The following is a 16,692-nucleotide window of genomic DNA, read 5'->3' as shown; positions in this document are numbered from 1 at the left end:
GGACAGGGATGAGAAGAAAACAGAAAGGGAGATCCAGGGAGGACGCTGGGTATGGAAACAGAGATGCACTGGGAATAGAAAAGAAGGGAGGATGCTGTCTATTTTTAGGTTCACATAACATGAGATGGAGGGGGCCTTACTCCTCTCCTCCTCCTTTCTCCATCCCTTCATTTCCCACATTCCTCCTTGGCACGTGCAACAGACATTCAGGACGGCTCTGTGTGCCCCGAATACCAATAAGAGAGAAGCAGCTGGATACTGGCAGGCTGACATTCTTCTGCCTTCTCCTGTCTGCAGAACAGAGACAAGACAAGGACTGGGTATCTGACAGGACACGCACACATGCACACTTCAGAGGACACAACAGTCGGGATAGACAATAAACCGATAAGGGCAGACTCTTTAACGCAAGTGACACTTGAACTACAGAGCAATGAAGATGATGGACGATAGGCTTTGTTGAACCTTTCAAAACAACAGTCAATCCTGGAGTGATTTAAACCGTCATCAGGTAGAAGCCATTTCTATCGTGATGCTTCACATACATAGATGGGAAGCTACAGTACCTCACTACACTAAAAACAATTCAAATTAAAAGTTTTATCACTGCTACAGATGGATGTACAGTGCTACATTATTGACAAGATTCACAAGGTTGTCAACTTGACATATGTGTACAATTTAGAGGATAGGGATGTTGCAAATGAGGCTAGTGGGGAAAATAAATCACCTCAATTCATACATTCATGCAGGAAAGCTTCATAAATAGCAAATCCAACTCTGGTGATTCAAATCATACGCAACCATCCTCACCCTGACATATCCTCTCTCACTTGTTCCAATACCAGGTCTTCCATTTACACATTTACTTTGCTGACATTACAGGCAGGGGAAACTAATATCAACAAATCAAATCAGTCCATTGCAAGGACAAAAGAGACCCTTCCCACCATATCCTAATGCATTGTTAAACCTGACCTTGTCTTTTTTTCACTCTACTCAAGCTTAGATAACATATTTTATCTTTTGTCCGGCACAGGCAGGAAGAAAGAAGAGGCAATGCTACGTGTCCATGAGATCTATGGTGGGGTTTCATTGGGAGATGAAAAACACTGTTAACACTGTCAAGTTGCTGATTTATAGGCCGGGCAGAGAAGAGATACAGAATCTGATATACAGTATGTTCTAATTGTCAGTGGTAGACAAACTAATTGGTTTCTTTTCAAGTAAAAGTAGCAGTAAACAGTGTAAAAAGGAGTAAAAACACTACTAGAGGGAAAGTGTATTAGTATTAGCAACAAAATGTACTTAAAGGGCAACTTAACACTGGCTCAAAATCCTTTTTCTGCTAACCTTCTGTGGTATTAATTCTCACCTTGCTGCAGTGATGTGAAGTGTACCCAAAGGCGGGTCAGTACACTGTGACTTCACTGTTGAGTGTGGTTACAGGTGAAACAGACCACACCTCTGGCCAAACCCATTAATTGTCACTGCTGGGCAAACCTGGAACTTTCAACCAGAGAGAACACTGCTTTTCAGCCTGCTGTTAAAATGTGTTAATGTTATAATGTTAAAACTGAAGTTGGTCCAGAGAGTTATATTGTTATATATACTGTATACTCAGTTGGCAGTTAATTAGGTACACCTACTGTAGCTAAAGCTAATGCACTCTTCCAACAAATCCTACCTTCATGAAGGTTATAATGTTCAACTTTTGCTGAAAATGTTTTAGAAAGGTGTTGATTCAACTTTTTGGAGGATGTAGTTTTTGTGTTGTTGGATTATACTGCAGTATATCTTTAAAAATAAAAATGGGGTGGACAAAATAATTACTGTATTATTTTTTACTGATTGGCAGCATTTGATGTAGCTGGCCAAGATGGAGCAAATTGTAACTACTTTGGGAACTGTTGTCTTATCTACAACAATTCAGTTTAACAACCTCTATAAATTGATCAAAGTTTTATATGTAATCTAGTGACTAGTATAGCTGTCAAATAAATTTAGTGGAGTAAAAATTAAACCTTAGTACTGTACTTGAGTAAATGCACCCAGTTTTTCACCTTTTCATTCATGTAGTTATTATTGAAAAGTGTTGAGTGGTGAAAGATGCATAAGCTCAGGCACTGCACTGCAGGCTTTCGTGGACTGAGCAGCACTCTTTACAGTGTGTGAATGTTTGCTCACTCATACTCATGGATAGAAATACACACACATACACACACATAAACACACTCGTGTTCTGTCACTTTGCTAAGGGTGTGTTGGACACATTGTTGACGTGTTGAAGATAATAGCATTTGACAGACTGCTGGTGTGGTTGTCATGGGGATGCCAACAGAACAGCCACCAGCCACCACAGCAGAAACAAAACGGACGGCAGGAGAAAGCACAACCGTTGTAGACAGTATTGTCCGCAGGAATGTCATCTCTCAATTAGCAATTAGACACTATAACTAGGACTCAGTGTCTGAAAACCAAGAATGAATAAAAGAATAGTTACAAAGATAAGAAATTAGGGGGAGTGATTTTGACCATGCCTGAAAAATGCATGTATGACATTATTAGTATTAGTATGGCAGACAGTAAACTTAAATAAGACTAGGGCTGTGTCCGAAATCACTCCCTATTTACTGTACAAGGCACTGCATTTACTGTCCGCCATTTTATTTGAGGTACTGAAATCTGAATGTGTAAATTTATCCCCTATAGTGACCTCAGAAATACCATAATGGAACAAAAAAAGGAGCGTCCATGACATGTACTTTCTACTAACAGTTCAATAATGCAATGTTCTGCATTTTATAGCTGTGATACCATTGTGCATCTACAGCTGTCAGTGAAAAAATCTAAATCATGATGACTAGCACAATAATTGTCCGAAATCATTAGAATCTTTGGTTAGTGATTTACTTTAGCAGATTTTTGGCCATAAACCAAATTAGTGAGGACATTTTGACCTGAAGACGACACTAAGTGATAACAATTTATCATCTTGGGAACATGAATGTCTGTACAAAATGTCATGGCAATTTATCCAGTAGTTATTGAGATATTTAAGTCTGGTTTAAAGTGGTAGAGCTACACAGCTAGCATGGCTAAAAACAGCTCTTATCGTAACCTCATGTACCGCTTTATTAATATGCATTTCCATTGCCAGCTATATCAGAATAGCTGTGATTAATCATCTTGTTTACATTGCTGTCTGTACAAGAAAAACAGACTATAAATTTGTTTAATGGGGCCAACTTTCCTCTACCCAGATCCTAATTTACCTCCTCATATTTTACAGCTGACATAATTATTTCAAGCACACTTCCAAATATTAAAATATATGGAAATAATATAGGCTACTTAGTATTTGCTTCTGGTTACCCAAACATTTTGAAATCGGACATTGTTTCTTACCTTCCTGTATTTAAATCATCATAAAACTCTCAAGTTAACTATATAATAATATAATTCATAGGTATAATTTAAAGTTAGCTTGACTTGAATATTATTAGGGTATTTTGCCAAAAAGCATGAGAGTTGTAGAAGGACACTTACCCATACAGCCAAGCTATTTAAGACACTCAAACCACCACTGCATAATGACTTGTTAATGACTGGATATTATTATTCTGCTACATTTTTGCAGTGAAAGCCACAAGACGAGAAAAAAGCAGCAGCAGGTTGAGTCAAGATGGCGCCCAAGGTTTATAGACTAGGCTGTACTGTGGATGGCTGTGCTTGCTAAGCTGAACTAATGGTGTGAAGCTGTGAGCCTCAGTAGGCTGCAGGTGGAAGCTGCTCAGCACAGTGCAACCGGCAAGCTGAGAGTGTGTGTGTGTGTGTGTGTGTGTGTGTGTGTGTGTGTGTGTGTGTGTGTGTGTGTGTGTGTGTGTGTGTGTGTGTGTGTGTGTCTGTTTCTGTCTGCCACAATGATGAGTTGAGAAGTGCACAATTCTAGACAAAGGTGTGTCTGCGTTTGTTTGGCAAATGAAAATGTATGTCTGAAACATATGAAAATGTACCCTTTGGAACAATTGCTGTTTGACTTTTATTATTTCGCTGGTATTGGATTTGTGTGATGGCACTCAGTCATGGCAGGCTAATCACTGAGACATGATTGCTTCTGGGAGAATGACTCCTCATTGTGAGAGGCACTGAGCTGCAGGGGGACAATCAGGCCAGCACTCTCAGTTACAGTTCCAGTCAATTTGGATGGAAAATGCCACATCCAATGGTTGTTTGTTTAGAGAGACTTCCCAATAAAGCTATGAGTCACAAGTGAATCATATCACACAGGAGGAGAGATGACTGTACTCCGGCAGGGTCTAAATACATTCCTCTCCTCTCTTTTTCACCGTGTGAGGATAAAAGCTGAGTGGAGTGGCATGGGCTCTGACGAGAGCTCTGATGACTTCAAAGAGAGGTGAGGGATGTGAGAGGAGGGGACAGAGAGACAGAGGTGGATGGATGCTTCTTTGGCAAAGAGGGAGGGGGTAGAAAGAGAGTGAAGTGCACATGTGTGTTGGGGTGAGAGAGACAAAGAGAGAAAGTTAGTGTGATATTGCGAGTATACATCAAAGACCATGAAACTGAACAAAAAAGGGCATGAGAGTGGGAGGGGAGAGTGAGGGAGGAGAGGGGAATAGAAATAGTAGAGGGCAAAGTGTGAACACCAGAGCGAGAGGGAAACTGGGATGAAAAAGTCTTGGGACTGAGAGAAATGTTTCATAAGTCTAGACAGAAGCGAGTCAGCGAGACAGTGAAAAGTAGAAGGATGTTTTGCAGAAAGGCTACATTTTTGCTTCAAGCTGCCAAAATACACTGCAGAGAAGGGAGGTAATGCATAAAATACTCTGTGGAGAAGATAACAAGATTTCTTATTTCTGTTTACTTTTGAAGGCTCTTGATGTGCAAATATGATTTTGCTTTGGCAATGATTTGAGGCTGCCATGATCTATACAGTGTTTGTACGGCATTCCTCCCATAATTTATTATCTTTGGCAGAATAGATTTGAGAAGCACTGACATTTCCAAAAAAAATGAAAATGTTTGCAATTAGGAGGAATTAGGTCATAGTGGTTCATGTTTCACATTATGGATCTGATGTCTATTTATTTATCGTTAAAATTATCATTTGTGATCAGTTGTTATCTGAAAATTATCTTATATGACAAGTAATCGCTTACTATAGGCTAAATGCACATGGATGAGAACTTATTTGGAAGGGATGCAACAGCAAAATGAGAAGCAAATAAGATACTGGGTTTCTACAATAAACAGAGACACAATGTCTAACAGTAGCAAGCAGGCAAGCGGGAATTTATACTTCGTAGACAGAGTGTGGGAAGGAACGAGCCGTCCTCAGAAACAACAGGGGAGTGCATTAGAAACAGAGACTGCATGGACACAGTTGCGATGCAGATGGTGTATGTAGAGATGGAGGGTCAGCAGTGGAGGGACAGAGATATAAACAAGGAGAGAACAAGGACGCATTGATGTTTTGGACAGATGCATAGACGCATACCGAGTGTGTGTTGAATACAGACAAATACAGCAAAGAAATTCATATAAACCTGTCATCCTGTCTGTTTCCCTCAACATCCTCTCATTTTCTCTTTTTCTCTTTAGTCCTAACTGAGCATATCTGTCCTCATTAAGGCCATCACACTGGAGATGGCAGAGAATTCATTCACAACTCTGGCCGGGGTTGTCTGTAATCTTTCGCTAAATGTTGAGCTGGAATTAAATGACCAGACAGAAGCGACGCCTGAGTCAGCCTCTATCTTAATGCCCAGGCTTCCTTAGATCCTTATATAACCCTAACAGACAGGACTAAAGTCTCTAGCTGTGGCAGACATATACAGAGGGGAGAGCTTGGAGCAACACAGGCTCAAGTATCTTTTCACTGTCTTCACGAAGTGGCCCAGTCCACTATTAAATATTTTATCTCTGGTTGAACCAAGAGTTTTGATTTGATGTATCAAAGTAGGTTTTGCCATGCAACTTCTCCCACAATTCTGTTCACATTAAACTAATGCTCATTATTTATGCTCAATGGCAGCATTTAGTGAAATTGCAGCAAGTACTGTGCCGTTTTTAGTTCAGTGGTCAAAAAAGGTGTATGACATTGAGATTGGACAACCTGGTTTGGATCTTGTGTTATACTAGAAGTAAATGCTGTACTTGGTCATGTTTAACCTCATCCATACATACAAATATGTGTATTTGCTTTCTTGTAGAAAGTTAGATGTGAAGATTGATACAAAGCAGGAGCCAGCTGCTGGTGAGCCTCGCTTTAGCATAAAGACTTTAAACAGTGGGAAACAAAATCTGCCTAACAGCATCTCTAAAGCTCACTAACACATTGTATCACATTTATTTAACCTGTACAAACATATATAATGTGTTAATTAGCAAGCTTTATGGGTGCTGGTAGACAGAACAGACAGATATGAGCGTGGAATAGATTCTCTTATCTCCTGGCAAGAAAGCAAATAAACCTATTTCTTACAGGAATAACAAAAAAAAGCAAGACTTTGACAGTTAATGTTCCGCAGATATGTTCAATTTGCACGTTCTGTAGCTCAGCAGTGGTGCATTGCTATGTGCCAGTGTAATTTTTGATTGTACCACAGAGGGGTGCCAAATTTTTCAATAAAAACCGCTGGGGTGCCAGCTCTACCAGTTGAGCTACAAGGCCGCCCCACTTTTGCAAAATATAAAATGTTGACTTATTGCTATCACAGAAAGAGTAAGCAAGTGATAGAGTAACTTGCCTCTAGTGCCACCTATTGTGTACATCTTCTCTGTGCACCTGTTTATTTTGTGTCTTTGTAGGACTGAGGAGAACAAACTACTCACATAAACTGTATTCTGTGTTCCGCATCTCAAATTGTTTTTTCTCGAGAAAGCCTCTAGTCACTCATGATATTTGTGGAATGTAGAATTTATACCTTGCACTGTGACGAGCTGCAGCATGGCTTAGAAGATTATCTTACCCCCCAATAGTATGAGGAGATATACCAGAACTACACTGCTATTGACTGTAACATGTGTCACTAATGCCAGCCCCTCTAATTGCCGTTTAGGTATTGATGTCAGCAAATACAGGCAAAATGGATTAGTTTGAAACGCACAGAGCCATAAATGCCAATTTTCCATCCAACAGTGTCTGCCAAACACCCACACTTTCCCTAAACAGTGTGTGCAAAAAAGAACATGCATGTTTTCATACACAGGAAGAGAAATCGCCTGGCTGGCAAGCTGACATACAAAGAGCCCTACTTCACACACAAAGATTTCTCTCTGATCTGGCAATTATAGATCATCCCACCTCACCCCCCTCTCTCCCTCTTTCTCCCGGTCTTCCTGATCTTCTGATTGCAGATTGAGGGAGACAGGCAGTACAAGAACCCTTCAATCTGACTCTTCACTGAGAAAAAGCTGAAAATGTATTCAGTTCCCTCCGCTTTATGACTCATGAACAATGTAGGATGGTTGGGAAATTGTATTGATAAGAGGGTAGGCCGATATAGGGTAGGTTTACGGATGCAGTTAGGCCTAGATGGAAAATTGATCTCTGCTGAATTTGTAGTAATCTAAACCAAGACCCAGTGTATTAATAATGGCTACAGTTTTGTATTGGCTAACAATACTGTATTACTGCTGTGTTGCAATGATGCAGAGGAGAGGGACAGTCTTGTTCCTGCAAAATGATCTCTTGTACACAACCACTTAATCAATTGACAAATCAATAGCATGCATTAATACCTTTGCCCTGTTTGTTATTTCTGTTTGTTAATTACTTCATTACTAAGTCACACTAAGGGGAAATGGTTCAAATCTCACAGTGCTTCATCAACACCCTTTTCAAAAGTGTGAAAGACAGAGTTCCCTGAAGCTAAAAACACAGAAAAAATGCCAACATTATAAGAAAGAAAGCTGGTAAAGACATGTTAATAATCTTTTTGATTTGATCATTATCCTCAGAAGACAATTCCTGTTATAGGTTTATGTTATATGCAAAAGCTATTTTGGGATTCTTTGGTAGTTGCTGCATAAACATTGGAAACTAGATTGTAGCCAAAGTTATAACTATGACATGTAATGTAGTATTTGGTCATATGACATGAAACCAATTTCATGACTATGTTGATTGATGATGATTTGAAGCATATATTCATCAGACTTTGTGACGGAACCACTGCAAAAAAAATGTTAGTTCTATGCAGGGCAAATAGCTACCTAAACATGACATAAAAGTCACAATAATTAAACTTTATGTGAAGTTTTATATTCCCCTGTCCGATATTTTTTGGCCATAACACCCACAGTTAGTGTGCTTACATACTGCAAAGTGGTGAAATGTTCAAGAACAATAAGGACCACAGCCTCATACACTATTTTTGCGTCATTGTAATCTGCAGAAAACACCAAGTTTCACCAGGGACCAATTATTTCAAAGATGCACAATATTGACATTTATGTAAGCATCAGAATGTAAAACAGTACTCTCTCGTATCGAGTGAAGATAACAAAAACAGTGTGATACAATGTTGCATGTGCATGGGAAACAGAAGGGAAAATACACATACAGTACAGGATTAATGGCTCTACACAGAGACAGAAGCCAAACTGGCTGCTGGAAGAACAATTACTGGATGCCCGTCGGCAGCTCAGATGTAAATAAGAGTGGGCTGGTGCCTCAGCTGTCAGATAGCACACCACAGAGGAAGATCAGACTCCAGTAGTTACAGTATACTGCAAAGAGTGTTATCTTAACTATTTTATTTTATATGAAAAAACTAATATTTCTTTAGAAACTACAAGGCAAACTGCCATTGTTGTAGGGCAAATAAAATTATTAGATTTTTTTTTTTTTATGCAAGTGACTTTAATTGTTCCCTGAAAAGTAAAGGTGCAAGTGGAATTTTGAAACTTTTGGAGCATTGAATTATTACATTTCAAGCCAAATAACTGCTGGAGATGAACATTTTTGCTGCACTGTTTGAGAAGCTCTGTCAGTTTTATGTGGTTGGGGAAGCAGACAGAAAATTTGCAATCAAGAAAAGACTTGCAACAGATAAGTTGCGATGGAGAAAAGCCAAAATGCTGTGCCATTTCTGAGGGAAAATGAGTTGAAGATATGAGAATAGGTGAGGTTCTAAAGCTGTGTGTCTGGTATATGACAAAATCTCAGGTGGGAGGCTGTTAACTGTGTCTGTAGCCCTGATGCTCACCTTAAAATTTATTTTACTGACTGACTAAAGTTGGAAGAGACTTTCTGAGGGTGAGGTGAATGTAGAGAAAACATCAGTATTTTACTATATCTATAGCCCTACTACATGTTGAATCTCACCATTTTAATAAATATAACTGTGTTTTCTTTCCTCTTTCTTACCACTCACATATTTACCAACAGCACACACATGGTGAAACACAGACACATACTGTACATGCTAGGACACAAACACACACACAAAGCGCCGGCTGGTGAGAGAAGATGTTCCCTCCTTGTGCTGAGTGACTATGAACTTCGCCAGAGCTGTTTTAGGCTCGCATAAAAAATTCAGGACTCTCTCTTAGCAACATTCGCCCTACATACAGCACACACACATGATCACACATGCATCACAGCATTATTCATGGTGCACACATGTGAGCAGGAGTGGAAAAAAAAAACACACATACAGTACAATCTGGTGCATTTGATGATATAAGCCTGGCATTTTTAACGCATAACGTCACAGAGGCTTTCATATGGTAAATAACTATCTAGACCCTCAAACACGCTGTGCATATCAACTGAATCATTCCACTGAACATTTTATTGGCATTTCTTGATAAACCAGAGGAGTTCTGATATATCACTTGTTAGCATCTTCCTTGGATTCATATAGCGAGTGATTACATTTTCAGGGTCACCAGCAACTGTGGTCAATAAATCAGTTTATCACAAAGCCAGCTGTGTGTATGTGTACATGTCTTTCTGCACATGTAACCAATAGAAAGACATGTCTGTACGCATTTATATTTTCGATACAGCAACACAAGCAAGGCACTTGTGTGCAGGCATCCTTGAGGAAAACAGACATCTCTGCTCACATCTTCACAGCAAGCAGGTGAACACCTCAGCTCACCCATCTGTTTTCATTAGAAATTAATGACAGGAGTGGAGGGGTGGATGGGCCACAGAGAAAGATTGAGAGAGTGGAAAGATATAGTTATGCTCCCAGTGGAAAAACTAACAAACCACTTTCTGCTATCCTCAACCATAAAACTCCCTCTGCTCATGTTACATAATCCTTCCACTACTATACACTACTAGCACATTGTCAACTATCGAGTAGATGTGGCCAGTTGCTTACAGTAATATCAACATTAGCGTTTCCACTGTGTATTTACAATATTGATGTACAAGAGGTCTGAGCCACAAAACAGAACATAAAAGCATGTTTTCCACTTGAGAATTCACCCCGTCTTAGTGTGGTTCAGTCAGTGTGGGTTGCAACACCTCTGCCAAGTCATCTCCATCTGAAAAGCATTTGGGGCACCTGTTCATCCTGGCGGTATCCACATGTCTACAGACAGCACTCCTACAATTGCAGTTTTAAGTTAAACCCACTCCAGAGTCACAATTTCATCCTTGCTCCCTTCACCGTGTTCTTTCATTCTGCAGTGTATCTAGGTCAGTCAGTGTACAGAGCCAAGCTGCGTCCATGTGTGGTCAAGTAGTGAGAAGTGAAGAATTGGATCATGTATGAAAGCTTGATTACCAAGATATTAATCTGACCAAACACTGGTGAACAAACAGCTCCTTAAGTCTAAAATCCACATTGTCTCCTAATTTTGAAGAAGTAAGAAAAACAATTAATTTTGGTTGCTGGAGCTAAAAGCTGCAAAACAAAGACACAAGACAATGTTTTAGCTTATTTGCATACTTGATCCAGATCCTTCACAGCATGATGGAAAACGCAGGACTTCGGATCAATAACAGGAGAACGGAAGAGACATCACATGTAATTGAATAGCTGGAAAGATCTTAAGTCAATAGTTGATGCTCTTATACAGGATGCAACTAGTTTTCATGCCTTAGCATATTTTGATATTGTTAAATAAAATTGAATAAGAGACATGATTTCCTCCACTGTCTCCACAAATAAAACTAACAAGGAATGACAAAACCAGTCACATTCATCCATCTCCATTATCCTCAATATTTGGCCTAGTTTATAAACAATCTAGTTTATGAGCCAGTCATCCTGCTTTGGTAAGATCCTGAAAATTGTGACTTAGAAAATAGAAAGCACTCCTTTCTGCTACAAGCAGAGCGACACTTCCAGCAAATCTTGTCCCACACTGGCAGTAATATTGCCTAACACGCTGTGAGTGCTATAAAATACCGTCAATCTATGATATCATGCTATGCGTATCCTCGTCCTGGTGTGCAGAAGCTGTCGCAGATGTAATGGGAGCATTCGCTGAAGGGTGAAGAGAACGAAATGAAGAAATTCACTCAACGCTTGAGTCATCCACAAGTAAGACGAGAAAATGATCACTTCATTGGTGCATCTGAGAGTGAAGTAAAACATCACCCTCCCCATCAGGCACTGTTGTGTTCACGTACATACAGCTGTTGTTGCTCTGGTGTGATACTAGATGTTTCATACATTTGCAGTACACCATAAGCTAGAATCCAGGCATATTTAATTATGGGATAATGATACCTGTAAAAAGTTAAATAGGCATTAGACAATCCAATGTATGGATTATACTAAAACAGAAAAAAATCCCAAACTATTGTGTCCTGATGGTACCAGCAGCAATTTTCAAAATCCCTTATTTCAGGTTCATTTTAATTTGACTGTATTTGTCCCAGGAGGAGAAAACATTATAACTAATTCAGTGCACACGAGGGACAGAGTACATAGCCTTGTGTATTTAGAGGTGTTCAAGTTTCTATAAGAAACTATAAATGGACCTCAAGTCTCAAAGTAAACAAATGCTAACATCCTTGCAGATTATTATTGCATTAGTCTGGCCATTTCACTCCCCTACCTCTCTCAACTCTCTAATGTAGTAACAGATTTAACCGTGAAGAAACACACCACTAGCAGTGTAATGAACAATGGTTGAAAAGCCTTTGGCTTTCTTTCAGTTCCATTAATGTCAGTCAGTTAAAAATCCATCCTCCAACATGTTAGCAATAAAAGCTGATGGTTTAACTAGGAAAATGTGCAAATGCCTGTCAGGGTGTCTGACTGTGTGTGTGTGTGTGTGTGTGTGTGTGTGTGTGTAACCATGTTTTGAATCTACTTGCATGTCATGCATGTTGTGTGAGAAAATTGCATGTTCTCTCTATGCTTTCATCAAGCTGATGTAGCATTACTGCCCTAAATCAACCATGGCCAAAGAACACTGTCTTGCCATTAGTATTAGCAATTTCCATTGCACAGCTCATCGTCAAGTAAATTGATGCAAGAGAGAGTTACACACACTCAGACTCATACACACACGCACACACACGTGCAGGCTAAAAATAGCAGCTGCCTTACCTTTCTGTACACTATCATGTTGGGGGACTCATCCGCTACCCCGTTGGTCCCCTGCCCACCGCTGTTGGTCTGTGCCATGATCCAGTAAGTAAATCTGCCACAGGAAATGTCAGGTGCTCCTGTTGTGGACAGAATGAATGTTTCGGTACATCAGAAGAACAATGGACAACAACAATGCCTGAATGTGACATGCCCTTACCTTGCCAAGAAAAGAACGATTTACATAACTTGTGGCCGGGAATCAAGTTTCAACATATTTGACATTTCCACATGTGAACAGATGTGCAGAGCTCCTATTTGGCTACAAGTGTAAACATTTCACAAGGTCTTGACAAGGACATTTTTTTAAGAAAGGAGTCTGATTTTGCACAAAGCATGGCTACTGGTACAGTATAAATTCCCCTGAACGGGGCGAAAGTTAAACTTGAAAAGCAATGATTGGCACCATGTAGGACTACTATCACTCTATTCTCAGATGAATTCATTGTGCACAGAAATCAGTGTCTGAAACATGAAAACATTTTACTGTTTGTTGACATCAGGGGATCCAGCAGCAATCCTCGCCTCTTACATGGCACCTACTGTGCATCCTAAGATTGCAAATGGCAAGATAAGGTGAGATGAAGACCCGGACCCCCTGACAACGGTAAATGCAGTAAAACAACACACCGTCCCTGGAGGAGGTAGGCTACTCTACAATGCAGCTTAGATACATCCACTCGGATAGAGCAGCCATAGTCGGAACGTGCTAGGCTGTGCAGATGTAAGGGATATCGTATGCACGTTACAGCTCCATCAGTCTTTCTCCCCCTTACGACACCCACACGACATCTTTGGGAGGTTTAGTCTGCAACACTAAATAGCCTATAGCATGCAAACAGCGAAGTCATGTAACCTGCTCTTCACATGAGGACGTTAGCTCTACTACATACTGGGCTTTTCTTACCACAAGCCTCAGTCCGCTTCAGCACCTTGGACAGCTACCGCAAAAAAAAAAAACGCCCGCGCCCGTTATCGTCCCTCTCCTTTTAATCACGAACAAGCGCGTAAATACACAGACAAACACAGCGACATCGGTCACCGGAGGAGGAGAAGAAGGAGTGTGGTGGGGGGGGGGTGGGCTTACCTGAAAAAACGCGCAGCCCGCTATAGGACTCCTGAATCCTTGCAGAGGTGGAAGCCTGGTCCTTCGCGTTCAGTACTATGTCAACTGGCAGACATAGGAATGCTAGGATTATTCATTGGCAACGTGAAGAGGCAGACATTCGGTGGACACTTGGTGTGGTACAGCAACCCTGTCTCTATCTCTCCTCTCCTCCTCTTCTCCCCAAACGATGCTCAGAAGCACGGGCGCGCCACCTCGGAGCGCCGTGAACGCGCATCGATCCATGACCAATCGCGTGGTGAGGAATAAATTACAACCCGTTTTGGAGACATAGAGCTTCTTCTTTTTTTTTCTTTCTATTTTTTTTTGCTCAAATTGCACTGCTTTATGCACCACCAGTGATATGCTGGTTGTGAAAGCAAGGTCGAGTGTATTAATATTTAAACAATCTTTAGGCCTGCCAGAGGTCAAGAAGGGACCAAGACTTTTCATATTTTCTGAGCCAGGAGAGGAAAATGTATTTTTGCATGTAGCCTATGCCAGACAGAGCCGTGGCTGCAGTTGAACTACGTAGTAGGAGTAAGTTAATATTTCAATTTGATGGGGTTTTTTTTACATCTCTAGTACAAAAACCTACAATGAACATGTAATATACAATGCAGTCAGTTAAAGAACCCAAGTTATCTCTCCCCTACAGCCTGTTACAACATTAAAGTGCTGCTTACATGAGACTGCTATTAGCCACTGACAGGGCAAATTTTGCCTGCATAGTGATACTTTTACATTTATACTTTAAGTACATTTTGCTTATAATACTTAAAGACCTTCAATAGAGTATTTTTGACATTGTGGTATCCTAGTTCTAATTTTGTAAATCCGGATACAAGCAGGATAATAATATGTGCTCCAGTTCTGTAATGTGAGGTCTAATTTCCAGATCTTTCCGGAGTCAAATCTCTTCTTATGGTGTATTAATGGAAACCTGGTGTGCCATGACAGTCAGTGAGGTGCCAACCTTTGGAGACAGAGTGACACCCTGGGGCAATAGGAGCATCTGGTTGAAAACTGCATGTGACACGATAGTTTGTGTATGAGGTCACTCTCATTAGAGCAGTCCTGTCTCTTTTTCTTGTTTGTTTTTTAACATAAACACTGAGGTGCAGTTGTTGTGCTTATATTTTCAATGATTAGCTTCCTTCATTAAAATGCCTAAGAAAAAGATGCATGTAATGCAGATGTAAAATAAAAGGAGAAATTACTAGAATACTAGAATTGAAATCAAAGGTATTCAAAACGTTCTGTTGTTTATGGCATTAAATGTAAATCAGCAATAAACAAACACCAAGGTCAGAGAGCTGCATCACCGGGAGATCATACAATAATGGTCTTTTTTTTAACAATACCTTAGCAGAATTGTAATCCAGAATACAACAGACTAGCATTTACCTGATCAAAATAAATAGTCATATGCAAAGAGCAGGAAATGTATTTTTCACCTGCATAATATTATATACATTAAGGTATTTAACTCAAATTCTGTCTTTTTTTTTTAAACAATGTCCAGGAAACTATGTCAGACAAAGATTGCATATCTAAGAAAATGTCCTAAATTAGCCACGTGTGCCTGTGTTTCAATGTATGCTGCACAAATGAATGAATAAAAAATCTCTTAATTTGCTGCAATCTGTGACTTTGAGGTATGCAGCAGTCCAGGTGTGAAAGATGACAGATGTGTCCCTTCTCATGTACTGTATGTGTCTGTATGTTTATCTATCTTCCCCTTTGCTCTCTCATGAGTTATGGTCTCTGCAATATGGAGCCTAAACATTAGGTCCCAACAGAATTATAACAATGTGTATAACCATCATGAATGTGTTTACAACCACTTTATAAAGATAACAGCAGTAGATGTTACAGCCCTTGGGGATACTGAGTCAAATGATGTCCATGTTTCATCCTACCGTTGCATTATCTTTCCTTGTTTCCTCATCATCTGTTATGTTATCTGTCTGTTTTTTTAAAAATGGGCCACATCAATCAGGCAATTTTTAACCTTAACCTCAAAGTCACTTGATGCCTCCTGAAACACATGCAACCTAAATGCTCCCTTACTATATACACTTAAATCTTAAGTGTAGTTGAAAATATTGAGAGTTCCTTTTATTCACCTTAACAATGTCGTAATTGTAAATTGATTTTTTGGACATTTTTAATTCTGGCTTGACTTGTTTAAGACTGCACTGATAAAGTAGATAAAGTAGATGTGATTGGTGAAACTAATGCAGCCTTTGATACCAGTGGCCATAATCGACTTCTAGATTGACAGGAAAATGGGGTCTGGCTGCCTGCTACACAGTCTTCAGTCGGTTTAGGTTGTATATAGGACTGGGGCTGTGTTGTTGATATATGCAGTCATGAATCTGAATCAATCACTATGAAGTGCAGATTCACCCAGAGTTTAATTATTGGGTCGTTATCATTCAACCCCTTTATATTGTACCTTTAGGCCAAATCCTATAATCCTGAAAGTTACTATATTCTCACGTCGTGGCTGCAGCTGGACTACAAGACTAAAGTTAAATATTACTGTCATAATGGCATCAGATTTAAGCTTCAGTAGCCAAATCAAGACAAGAAGTGCATCAACATTTTTATAATCTAATATTACTTTCATGTCCAAAGAATATCTAAGGAAACTTGTTCATCAACAGCGGCTGCTTGTTTGCTTTTCTAACTGCCCACTAGATCCCTGCAAACCTCTTTCAGGATGCTGCTGCAAAACCCATTCTCATGTCTTTACACTGGTTTAGTTAATTAGAGAACAGATTTTAAAATGCTGCTGTTAGTTTAGAAATCACTTAATGGCTTAGGGCCTAAATACATTTCTGATATGCTTGAAGAATATAAATCCAGTAGGCCCCTTAGATCTTTAGGAAGCAGTCAGCTAGAAGTACCTCGAGTCAAAACCAAACACCATGTTGGATTAAACTACTATGCTGCACACAGAATGGATTTAACTTTAGCTACTTTAAAAGCAGA

The 16,692-nt window shown here is 39.8% G+C and overlaps 1 protein-coding gene across 2 annotated transcripts in view; it reads right to left on the bottom strand.

Annotated features, from left to right (window-relative positions):
• Positions 1 to 13,844, bottom strand: part of rgs7a (regulator of G protein signaling 7a) — a 53,886-nt gene extending 40,042 nt beyond the window's left edge. Inside the window, exons 1-2 of one of the 2 annotated variants that reach the window (XM_051422148.1) lie at positions 13,675 to 13,844; positions 12,549 to 12,667 (exon numbers count right to left, since the gene is read on the bottom strand). In XM_051422148.1, the coding sequence (XP_051278108.1) occupies positions 12,549 to 12,626 (78 nt within the window). In that variant the 5' untranslated portion in view covers positions 12,627 to 12,667; positions 13,675 to 13,844. Of the gene's footprint in view, positions 1 to 12,548; positions 12,668 to 13,494; positions 13,602 to 13,674 lie in introns of those variants that run through there. The other variant, XM_051422158.1, reaches the window with a different exon arrangement.
• Between the last annotated feature and the right edge of the window lie 2,848 nt (positions 13,845 to 16,692).

The sequence above is a fragment of the Dicentrarchus labrax genome, unplaced genomic scaffold (genome assembly GCF_905237075.1).
Source record: "Dicentrarchus labrax unplaced genomic scaffold, dlabrax2021, whole genome shotgun sequence".
Classification (NCBI taxonomy): Eukaryota; Metazoa; Chordata; class Actinopteri; family Moronidae; genus Dicentrarchus; species Dicentrarchus labrax.
The sequence above is the reverse complement of the archived record's forward strand: the minus strand, read 5'-3'. Positions and strand labels throughout refer to the sequence as shown.